Genomic DNA, 13,138 nt, shown 5'->3' with positions numbered 1-13,138 from the left:
TTCAGCTCTGACTTGATGGTGGAGATCTGAAAATCAGAGCTAAAGAAGCTTCTTGGCTGAAAGGTGAAATATCTTCAAAGAAAAACAAGGAAGTCCAGTTGCCTCTTGAAAAAGCACCTTTGGGACAACCATGACCTGGATGACTGAGAATCTCCATAGACAAACAGACAGAGATCTGGTTGAAAGAACACTGGGGCAGAAAGCAATAGTCTGATCCCCACTGCCCTCTCAACAAGTGCACTTACTGGCTGAACTCCACAAATAGCAGGATTTGATAATCTAAGGCTCTACTGCTTTTTCTTCATAGAAAATAGGATAAATTAAAATGGTGATTTAGGAGACGACCAGGCTGAGCCTGAGACGACCAGGCTGAGCCTGAGGTAGGGGACAAATGCATCATCTGTCTTGAGTCCATGCTCACAAGAGATCTAAGTTCCATCTTCACAAGAGATAAAAGTTTCACTGGGCTCACAAGACATCTAAGTTCCACTCTTATCTACAACCAATTTGCTTTGACCGTTAGTAACTCAGATTCTTGTAGTGAGTTTACGTTTGCAATAAATCCTTATATTCATTTGAACTGCCTGGGTTTCCTGATTTCCATATTTGACAGTCTATTTCAATTAAATTTGTTCAGTCAATCTTCCCCAAAATGGTCCAAATGAAATTGTTTTCCAGTTAAGTGTGATCAATCCATTCCCCATTGCCTTTCAATCCTCCTAAAGAAAGCCAATTTATCACTTCTCCACTAAGTTTCTGCTGTTGTAAAAGAATGCAAGCTTGAACTTCAGAAGGCATATGCAATTAACTCAGTTCTAAGTCTATGTTTCTGATGCTGCTTTCAAATCACATTCCTTTTGTGAATCTAATTTATCCAGAGCTACATGCATCTGAATATTTTTCAGTCAATTTATCCAGAGCTACATGTATCTGAATATTTTCCAGTCATTTATCATTTCATTAAACAATTTAAAACAGCTTTCAAGACTCCACCCCAAGATGCTGCTGGAATGGCAGGAATCTCTTTTTCTTGCTGATGTTCTGCTCATTTTGCTGCCAACGCTGATTTTCTGGAAGTGCTGTTCCCTGTATTTGAATGAGAGCATTTAGGAAAGACCAAGGCAGCTTTTGGACAGCTATGAATCCACCTGAGAAGGGGAGTCTTGAAGATTCCAGTTCTCTGTGGGAGTGGTCAGAAAGTCATTGGTTATCCATCATCTTTTTGGTAGTTCATTTTCTTAAGCATGCCTGGGTTTTAACTTCACTTTTTTATTTTTTTATTTTGTTTCACTTTGCTTTTTATCTTTAAAACTTGATTGACTGGCTGAATGCTGATTTATTTTAAACCCCTGTTGGGCTTAATCTATTTTTCTTTTAGATTTATATTGTTATTTTGAATAACTTTTGGTTTTCCAAAAGAAAATACGGTATAGTGAAATGTGATGCTTTCATTTATTTACATCTATATTGTACTCTCAACATAGTGTTTTTGTATTTTATTTATTTGCAAAATATTTGGAGCTTATTTTTCTTTTTTCTTTTAACTTCTAACATTTGATAACAATTTTTTTCAAACATGTTGCTTCCTGAAAAACTTTTGGTGATTATGATAGACTCCTTCAAAATGAACATGAATATAATTTCAGAATGACTGTATCACGTACCAATCTTGAAATATGAATTAACCTGTAATGTCGGTACTATAATGTATTTAATCACACAATGTTTCTGACATGTTCAGCAGGGCTAAAATATTTTACAGCTCATTGTGTCCGATGTATCTCACCACAATGCCCAACAACAGTCAACCAGCAATGATAGATTCCATTCTCCTGATACCATTTTTCCATTGTGGTAATGACATGGTGAAATCTTTCTCCATGCTTGTCACTAATTACACTTCAATTTTCAGGAAAGAAGTCTAAGTGTGAATGCAGAAAATTAAACTTCAGTGACATGCTGCACTTCATGGTGTGTACATTATTAGAAATTTGTCAACCAGCTGAATGCAGTTTGAGGCTGTGTGGTTGCCAAGAAAATTGTCAACATCCTTGAATGCCTTCCAGGTGATTTTCTCTGGCTCCACTAACAGATCTTTAAACCTCTTGTCACTGATGATGTGTCTGAACTGTGAAGCAACAAAAATGTCTTCCTTAATCTTGGCATCAGTTATTCTTGGAAATATCTGTCTCAAATAACAAAACCTTCATCTTTCTTGTTCATCGCTTTTACACTATTTTTCAAAAGTCTGAGTTTTCTATGAAGCAAAGGCAAAAATATTTTGGTTGGGTCATCAAATGCCGTATGTGCCTTTTTTCTGTCCTGAAACCAAATTCTTTCAGTGTGGCCATTTTTTGTTAATGTAATATGATTCTCATCCATGTCTGTACATATGTAACAAGAGTATTCGGCATATCTAAGCTGCACTCCAAGCAGTAGATCATTACTTTTAATATTCCAGTTGTACTTGTTATACTGGATGTGCTTCAACAAAAGTTTCTGTATTTTTCTTCCATGTGTGCAACATAGCTAACAGGTACTAAAGAGTATACATTGCCATGGTGTAAAAACAGAATATTTCAATAAAACATTACGTGATACGTTAAATTACAGCTTATTTTCATGATTAGCAGCAAAAAATCTATAAGATACACCCCAAAATGTTCAGAAAGCAAACTTTGTTGTCCAGTGTAATTTAACTTGTCTCAACTATTTAATTAAGCCAAATTCCTTGTTAATATAACATATTGATTAATCTTATATATGTCTTAAGGGAGCTATTTCTTACAAATGCCAAAGAATTAAAATATGTATTGATGGACAGTCCAAACCAAACCAATTTCCCATGATAAGAGAAAGAAGAAGCAAAATGTGACACCAAGTGGAATATCTTTATTAAAGATATATGGAACAGGAAATATGTCACTAGTCAAACTTACAATTTAAGACATCTGAATATACAGATCTTTTAACATATACAACTTGTGGACAGTGATACATATCAGTGGTACTGATATTGAAAACTGAAGGGTAAGAAGAAATATTATTCCAAAGAAAATATTTCAGTTTTGATTATCCATTAAGAAAATAGAATGTGCACACAGATTGTACATCTTGACACAAGGCAATAAAAATCAAGTGTTGGTTTATCAATAGGTTTGTTAAATACCCATGCTATAAATAATGGTCTTTAAAAACCACTTGAGTTGAACAAAATACATTTAGAAGGTGAAAAAGCACAATGCTATTGAGATACTAACTTTGGATGTTTAGCAAAAATGGAACACATTGAGCAACCTAACTGAACAATTAAATGAATTTGGAAGCAGTTACAAAAGGCTTGTTCTCCTTCAAATTATTCACTTATGAATCAGATAGGAATGAAAGTAATTTCTACTCTCCATGACATTGCAAACATTTTTTTTCTATAAAATGGCCTTTTTCTATAAAGAAAGTGTACGGAATTATGTCTATATGTTTAATCTGTTTGTGAATAGTTAATATGGTTGGCATTTGACTGTAATAAAAATTAGTTCAAAATGTAAAGAAATAATAAAATAAGTACTGAATATGTATTACCTTCTATTAGGAGCTCTTGCCCATGACTGCCCAACAATGTGCGAGATAGGAATGGGGCAAAATCCACAAAGATTTCCCGAAGAAGAGGAGCCACTTTTTCCAAAGCTCTTTCAAGTTTCGCGGTTATGCTGTTGAAAGCAAAGCATGGTAAGTGAGGCAAATAAAGTTATCATAAAGCAATCCAAAGACGTTTAAAGTAGGTGGATAAAATAATTAGTAACATAATTTGAACTAGGACAGTGTCATAAAGCTTTGTATCTAATGAATCAGTCAGAAACTAGTATACCCAGTTTTCACAGATTTCATAAGGGTAACGTATCCCCTACAAAACATATTATAATATGAAGGTAAAGTCTGCTTTAAATTGATTTTGACTCTTTGGTGATTTCGTTTTTTGGCACAGTCTGGGTTTGTCACTGCATAGCTCCTATGTAGTCCTCAGGTTAGAATGGCAATTGGGACTGGAATTTCTGTCACTGAGCTATGCTGTCATAAAGTGTGATGTCTTGTGACCACATCACTTAGCAACGGCAATTCCAACAGTCCCAGTAGCTGTATTAACCTCAGGACTATGCAAGTTATTATGTGGGAAGATGCAGGAGTCCTAGGTAAGGAGTGAAGGGAAATGTGTGGGTGTTGAAAGGAGAGGGGTATATAGACGAACTGTTGAGGCTTCAGTGGATGCTGAGGGGAGGGGCTAGCAGAGGCTGTGGGTGAGTTTTAGGAAGTGTGAAAATTCCTTACATCTAAAATTGCCATCCACCCCCCCTCCCCAAAAAATTCTGGTAGAATAAGTTGAATTCAGAGACAACTGTTCATCAACAGAAGGGCTTTTTCCATAAGCAAATTAATATCCACTGGAATATTCCCACTAGAGAAATGAAACAAGGCAACTATACTATACTCATTTTTATTTCCCTTTTCTTGTACTGCATTGCTGTTATAAAGAGTTATAAAATCTGCAAATCTAGAGCAATCAACTACTGTATATCTATGAAATTATTAAGATCTGTTTAAAAGCAACACAGAAACCTCATTTAAACTTTTGAACAATCCTAGACATTTTTGCATACAATTTTAAATTATTACTTCCCACAAGTGTATTTTGATCTCTAAATGTTCTGTATCACGTTCATATTATCCATACAAAATATTATTCCTAGCTTCCAATAGGCCACAACAAACTGAAGAAACATAGGGCACATTCTTAAAAACAGCATCAAAATAAATCATATTTGCTTACTTAAAAACTAATTTCACAGTCAATATAGCTTTTTCATAAAAGGTCTGCCTAAGTAAAATATTCCCCTCTGCTGTGGGAAAAAAGAGAGAATTTCATCACAGAGAATTTGGTTTTATTTGCCTGGAGAAATTCCTTTGTACTTCTAATGAAATACAAAAACAACAAAAGTACATAACAACAACTATGATATTTCAAATCACCTGGCCCTAAAATATATCATAAAGACTTTATTGCCCAAAATCTGCAGTAGCCTCTGATTTATGGAACATCCTCCCGTCAGAGATCAGAATGGCCTCAAGGTCTATTAGCCTTTCTTAAGGATCTAAAATCCAGGTATTCTCCCAAAGGGGGGGGCTAAATGTGTTAAGAGCCCATTTCCTGCCTATATTGCTAACTGGCCAAATATCCTGTTCTTGTGTAGGTTGAATTGGATGTTTTTAAAAAAATGTATAGGTTTTACTGCTTTTATTATTTTAATTTTTTTTAATCATTACATATTTTCTGAATTGTAAGTCTCACAAAGTTTCTGACTGGGATGGTCAGCCACACAAATTGAACAAACAAACAAACAAAACAAACAAACGCTTAGTTTAGGGATCATTCTATAAAACTGTTGGATTACACTAGGCCTGATTACACACCTGCCTAACTAGGGGAAGGTCTATGGGCCCAGAGCTGATCGGGTGTGGTATAATGGAGTTAGATCTGGCAGGTCAGAAAAGAAACTTGTATTTTGTTCTGGGAGCCCAGAGTTGAATTTCCTTAGGTACAGGTTTGCCTATTCCAGCACACGCACAACCTGAGCCTCTCTAGACTAAGCACCAGGGTTTCTTTCTTTCTGTGCTTGACAAGCTAGTTGTCAGCTTGAGAACCCCTAGACTGACATATTAGATTACCAGTAAAAAGAAATTACATTGGTATAAATCTATCAAAATATTTGGATTAAGCAAATTGTAATCCAAGAATGTTTAAGATATAATTCATTAGTTAATATTTGATGCCTCAAGTCTGTGCTGTTTCTGTACAGATTTATATACCTACCATATCCAGACACCAATTTGCAGTTCTAAATTGTTAAAGCAGTTAGAACCACTACTAAGAATACAAAGGTTCAAAACACAGACTGAGGAAAGGGAAGGGATTACAATTTTACAGCACAGTTGGCTATCAGTAAATTATAGGATTAAATGAATTGTTAAATCAGTCAATGTTTAATGCAAGCTATCTAGGTGGTAAAAGAGGCATACAAATTGTTCCTCTACTGCATTTCCAAGGAAGCAGAAAAAACACTGATTTCTTACTTCCTCTTTTAAGATCATTTTCTATTGTTTAATCTCATCCCAAAGCCTTGTGACACTACAGTATGCAGCCTTACAGGAGCACTGTTCCAAACTGTTTACAAGCTGGATTTTGTCCAAAACAGTTCAACCAACCATTTTCTTTCCTCTTATTTTCCTCAACAAAATGCTATTCTCCTCCTCAAATATTAGCAACTCAACAGAGAACAGAGAAAAACCTCCACCCTTTTTAATTATTAGAACTCTCCCTTTGCCTTTCAATAGTTGCAATAATCAAAAGGTGATAATGATCAGTGTAATATAGGTCAAAAGCACATTTATAACACTGGCCATTACAAGTATTTGATTTTTCTCTTATGGCATTTATTTCCTAGTAATGCTTTCACGAAATCATTCTGTCATTTTAACAAGAAATGCTACAAGGCAGCTGTGAAGGAGAGAGGAAAGGATTATGCTGACTCCTGACATCCCACAGCAGATATTTTAAAAGGTTACGTATATTCTTAATATAAACGTGACACTAAAAATTGAAGTTTTTCCCTAAAATTCTTCTTGTAGAGAAATAGTTTTCTACCCAGAGTATATTGCTCAACAGATTTAAATTATCTCTGGAGACATGGAAAAAGATTTTAGCAATATAAAATTAGTAATTTTTTTAAAATTTTACTGTTTAAACTATGTGTAGATGCATTATAGAAATTGCAAGAAAATGAAAAGCCTTTTATGAAAAATAATATTTCATATAAAACCCAACTTCTGAAGCACTGGCAACTGCAAAGAAACATTCCAAGACTAAAATCTTACACTGAATTCAATGGTCCTTTTTCAAACCAGAAATACGCCATGCTGTGAATCATGGAAGAGCTATACAACATTTCATCTTTTGTATGTTAGCATAAATATAGTTATAAAATTGCAGAATTTTGCAGAACAAAAGTTAGTAAGGCACCTCATGAATAACTGAAAAACCCAGTCGTGAAGATGAGGCATTAGAAGTTAGAATAGAGTTGGAAGGAAAGTTACATGTCTTCTAATCCAACTTCCTGTTCAAGCAGAAGATCTTATATTATTCCAAATAAAGGATTATATAATCACTTCTTCAAAACTCCAGTGATGGAGTATCCATAACTTTTGGAGGCCTGTTTTAAAAGGCATCAAGAAACAATAAACTTGGATATCCAATCCACTCATACTCTTGGCAAAGCTGAAATTCAAGTAAAAAATAGCTGCTCTTTTACAACACTCAAAATAGCATGAAACAAGCAAAGATTTAAGTTTAATATTATATCTTAGTGAAAAAGATGGCAATCAGCTTTCTCACATTATCCAAATTATATAAAATGGAGAACAAATTCTATCTCTTTGCAATCTGATTATAAATCTAAATATCTCAACATAGATACAATTTACTGGATGGAAAAAACAACCTCCATTGTTTATGTGCCACTTCCCACAATTAAAGGTAAAAATATTTATCTTAGCTCAATCTCTTATAAATCAAACAATGTCCCTAATATTAAATAATTTTATGAAAATATTTATCCAGTCTACTTTAATGCAGAAAATTCCATAACTGGTTGCCAATATATTCACTCTTTAGAAGGACTATCATCATAAGTAATCTCTTCAATTAATATTTTTGACATAATCTAACTTTTACCCTCCATCCATATTCTGTCTCTGAAATATAGCCATACAAACAACCAGAGGGGGAAATGTCAGATTGAGAGAAAGCAAAACATAAATAAAAGATGTATCTTTTAAACTCATTTAAAATTAAAATTGCATCAATTTCTTTTTTAAAGGAGTATCTAATGTATAATTAGTGATTCAGTGTTAAAAAAATTGTCAAACCGGAATCATTAAGATAGAATTCCTGGGCAGATTACAATTTGATGTAATGCCTCCTTGGTGCTGCAAAAGGTAATTGTTTTTTTGTTACTCCGATATCATTGTAACGATTAGGTTGTTGCTACTGTAATTCAACTCATTTTTACAATTTTGAATTTATATTTCAGGAATTTAAGATTGTAAACTTTATTGTAAAAGGTTATAGGTGGATAGTAATATTTGAAATTATTTTTCCTCAGAATATGTGTGAATCCTGTCTAAAAAAAATAAAATCTCTTCTGTAGTGTATGTTTTTTATTTCAAAAATTGCATTTATTTATTTTTTTCAAATATGTATAGCCATCTATCATATATATGACTGTAGGTGGCTTACAAACAATTAAAACAAATGTTTAAAAAAGAAGAAAATAGAATAGAACAATTTTAAAAAGATAACATAAAAACCATCATAAAAAATAGTTGAGGCAATCAGATTTAACAATAGCATTCAATACAACCAATCTGTCAGCTATGCTACATTCCCTGGTTGCCTTAGTGAATTGCAAAACCATGTTTTTCAAGGTCTTTCAAAAGACCAACAGGGTATTCTTATATTTACATTTATATATTTACATCAGCAATGTTTTCTATATGAGAAAAAATTGAAGCAAAAATATGATTATTAATATGTTAATTATGGTTAGATGGTTACATGTAATATGGATATAGTCCATGTTTGTACTTCAGTGAATTCCCAAGACAGTACATTTTATTTCAAAAACCTAGAAACCTTTACAAAGATATTTTTTCTAGCAAGTTCTATGCCTTTCATTTTTTTTTTATCCAGCTCCATAGTAATCAATAAAGTATACCTCATGCTTTCAGCTGAATCCTCTGGCATTGGTGCAACAGTTTGAACAGCAGGGAGATTCTTACTAGTAGCACCATTCACAAAACTAGATGATGACGATGATGATGAAGATCCTGAATCCACTGCACCTATCCACCAAAATAGAGTATATTCAGTCTGAAAAGCAATGCATCAACTTCACAGTAAATCATATTTTCTATGTATCATAACTTTGGAGTGCTATTACTTTTAGACAACATTTCTCGGTTTCAAAGATCTGGCAATTAATAATTAAAAACTGAATTAAATAAATTAAAATAATTTATCCAGTAGAGGATAGTCCAAAATTCAGTTAAAATCATTCATTCTTTTTTCTTAACTTTACTCCAATATGCTATAGTACAGATATTTGTTTCCAAGTACTCTCATGATTATGTATGAAAAAACCCTGTGACCAAATTATTTAAATTATAGAAAATCATCTAGAATGTCTTGCCCGTATATATTTTACAATCCAACTGTTTAAAAAGTGTTATAACTATACTTCACAAATATATTTCATAAAGATACAAACACATATATCCTTTTTGAACCAAATGTCAAATCCATTATGGTGATTTAAACAAACAGTAATTATAAACTCAAGGCTAAGACATTATCTTCTTAAAAATTACCAGATGAAAACAGAAGTAAGCATTTCTAATATCATCTAGTATTAATGAAATAAAAATGGAACATGTGGAAGTATCTGACCTCCATAAACCAATAACATGACATTTATACCTTTCAGTAAATTAGTCATTCTTCTGAGTATATCTCGCTAAAAATCTCAAAGAAATATAAATGGCATGTTCTGAAAAACATGTTCCAAATTACTATAAGCAGATGTTGGTATATGTTTGTGGTATATGCAGTAGAAAAGATGAAAACAAAAATATGTTGCGTACAAATGATACCATGTACACCTATGCAACCACCATACAGAAAGCAATAAACTACAGCTATATTGAAATCTATGAGCTGTATCCTTGATGAGTTATCCTCTTATTAAGCATTTGCCATGTTGGACAAGGTTTTTTTTTTAAGAATATGGTCATTCTAGTAATCATTTCCACTAGATAATTTTTCATAAAATATTTTAAATATCTCTTCTAAAATATTTTAAAATGATGTCTAGTCTATTGAATTCTATTTCTATGAACTAATTCTTAAAAAAAAAAATCAAGGACTGCTGATGAACATTAGGGGAATTTCCACCTAGCAGATTAAGCTTACAATGTTGATGTCCTTCAACAATTTTCCCTTTTTTCAACCACTAATTGAATTGGTTGATTTCGAAGATAAATTTTCTGGAGATCTTTTCAATTTACACATTAGGAAGTGAGAATGCTTAGAGATATTTATTACAAAAGGATTTCAAATGTAAAAAAGATACCAAAAGCAAAGGAAAAAAAACAGAAAGACAAAGACAAAATTCACAAAAATATCTAAAGATAATACCTGTTGTATTTATCATACTTTTTGGGGTAGCTCCTGTGGCAGCAAATATATTTGGTGTACTGCTTGGTGGTAGCCCACCTCCAGCTGTGGTAGTTCCAACAGTGGTGACTGCTAGACTTCCAGGGGGAGGTTTTTTCACTGGAACTACAACACTTCTACAGAGGGGAAAAAATTAGTACAAAATCAGAAAAAAATGCTTTTCTTCTTTCCTATTCATACACTGGAGGAAGAAATCAATTTATTATTATTATTACAAAGATAAATCATCAAAACAAACAAAGTGTATATAAAGTTAAAAAGGAAGAAAACAGATACAAAAATTAAACGAAGGAACACACAGACAAACACACACGTGTGTGTGTATTTATATGTGTGTGTGTGTGTGTGTGTGTGTGTGTGTGTGTGTGTGTGTATAAATATGGGAGGAAGCATACTACCTATTTATATTTGGGCATACCAGGGGTTGTGACCCAATACATACCTATTTCCCTGGCTTAGCTGATAAAGGAGGAGAGCCTGTGACCTAGTGGCTAATACAACTGCCTAATATGTAATACAGCCCATGTTCGAATCCTAGTAAGGGTATGGCTAGCTGACGAGAGCTAAATAGCTTTAAATAGATCTATATTAGTCTCCCTTTATTTATTTATCAACACAAATGTAACAAAGGCAACAGTAAAAATAATGGCTTTCTGTCTGGACGGTCTCTTGTGGTGAGCCGATAGAGAGAGAAAGGAAGCAGTATGCATGCTTCCTCCCATATTTGGGCATACCACGGGTTGTGACACAACATATGTATGTATGTATGTATGTATGTATGTATGTATGTATATATATATATAGAGTAATTAAAACCATTTAAAATATAAAGTCATTTCTAAAATTAGTCACATTTCATCGTTCAACTCATATCCATTAAAATCATAAAATGTTTCTGATTTTTTCGGGTAATATGACAATGTAACTTTAACTCTGAAATGATCTCAATAGTAATTTGATTTAGGGCTACTTGATCAGGACTGCAAAAAATCCAGATGACCACTAAAAGCCAGGAAAAAAAGAATGAAAAAGCTCTTAATGCTGTTAGTTAATCCTGATTTTTGCATTTCGGATCTGATAGCCTTTTTATGTTATTACTTCTGTTTATGGAGTTGTTACTCATCTCTTCAAATATTACAATAATACATTTACATAAAATCAGTAAAATTATTTATTTCAGCAGTACCATAATATTATATTACTGTAACATCTTTAATATGAACCTTATGCATTACGTGTAATAAATAGATACAGAAAGGTTAATCATAAGAAGTAATTACAATATAATTTGTATGATCTAACAAAGATAAAATTCAGAAGACAACATAAGACAACTAAATTGTTAAGCTACATATTTTGTGGACTAAAGGATTGAAAGACAGCGTTTGAGACATTTAATGAGAGAATTTCATAAATAACAGAGAAATGTAAAAGAACACCCCCTCAAATCCTGCTATGGGTATATTATCAGGGGTGGAATGAGAAGTCTTCCCAGGAAGGATGAACAAGGATACCAGGAAAGTACACCGGGAGTATATACTCTCAGCAATATTTTCCAAGATATGAAAGTCATCCCTCCAGGAAAATGCTGGAGGCAGATGGTCACTTTACGGACAACAGAGAGGATATATAGTACAAGGCGAAGGAAAACCACTTCTGATGATAAGCCCCTTAATCAGATGGCACTGAAGATGGTTCTAAGGAATAGCTGGGTTCTAATGGATTTATTGATGCAGCCAGCATATTAGCCTTCCAGATGTCTAGTTGCTAAAGCTGCTATGAAAGAAAAGTAAATTGAACATTGTAAAAACACAACTATAGAGGAAACATGGAATATAAGAAGCATGAACACGGGGAACATCCATGTAAAGAAAAATGCACAATGACATCCGCAGCAAAATCAAATTGAAAAGAAAAAACAGAATGAGCAGTATTGCTTGAAAGATGCTACTTGGGTATGATGTAGTCAGTGACTGAATAATATCAATTAAATTTAATGGACAACCGTTTAATATCATGTTTATCCAATTTTGTGCTCTAACCACTCATGCAGAAGAGTAGGAGATTGATGGGTTTTATGGTCAAGTTCAGTCAGAAATCAAGAGAAAAGCAAGCAAGATATGTTGCTTTTGATCGTAGATTAGAAAGCTAAGGTTGGAAACAAGAAAACCTAGTTGTACTATATGATCTAGAAAATGGGGGGAAAGCAAAGTTTTTGCCTATCCAATGATCATTTTCATTGCTAACACTTCAAACAAACAAAATGGTCCATTATACATGGACATCACCCAATGGAGAACAAAGAAATAAAGTTATATTATTGGTACCATGAAGTAGAAAAGCACAGTTAACAGCAAAGAGAAAGTCAATGGCTGATAGTAGAAAAGACTGTGAATGGGTCATATGCAAATAATAAGTGAAACTAAAGCAGAATAACAGTGTCATTTAACTAGAATATCCTCAATGCCTGTAATTTAAAACAATGTTAATAGCATGAAATTTACGGAATATCAAGCTCAAACATCAAACATTTTAATTAAACATTTTAAACAACAAATATCAAATTATAGAACTTAAATACTGAAACAAAAAACAAACAAAAAAACTGTCCTAACATTTATTTCATCTAAAAGCTAATATTTTCACCACGGACAGCTTCTGCATCTTCTGTTCTGTTAAAAAGATCCTGGAGTTTGAGATTTTAGGCAACAGTTACCTAAAAGAAACTACAGAGCAATTTTTTTTCCTGATTGTTTCTTTGGACAGAGTAAATTATGACCAATCTATTTTACTAAAATC

The 13,138-nt window shown here is 33.1% G+C and overlaps 1 protein-coding gene across 2 annotated transcripts in view; it reads right to left on the bottom strand.

Annotated features, from left to right (window-relative positions):
- The window catches only part of NBEA (neurobeachin), a 384,945-nt gene that overhangs the window by 232,918 nt on the left and 138,889 nt on the right, over positions 1–13,138 (bottom strand). For both annotated transcript variants that reach the window (XM_032219812.1, XM_032219813.1), the window contains exons 32-34: positions 10,301–10,455; positions 8,823–8,949; positions 3,580–3,707 (exon numbers count right to left, since the gene is read on the bottom strand). In XM_032219812.1, the coding sequence (XP_032075703.1) occupies positions 3,580–3,707; positions 8,823–8,949; positions 10,301–10,455 (410 nt within the window). The remainder of the gene's footprint in view (positions 1–3,579; positions 3,708–8,822; positions 8,950–10,300; positions 10,456–13,138) is intronic.

Source organism: Thamnophis elegans, chromosome 6 (genome assembly GCF_009769535.1).
Source record: "Thamnophis elegans isolate rThaEle1 chromosome 6, rThaEle1.pri, whole genome shotgun sequence".
NCBI lineage: Eukaryota > Metazoa > Chordata > Lepidosauria > Squamata > Colubridae > Thamnophis > Thamnophis elegans.
The sequence above is the reverse complement of the archived record's forward strand: the minus strand, read 5'-3'. Positions and strand labels throughout refer to the sequence as shown.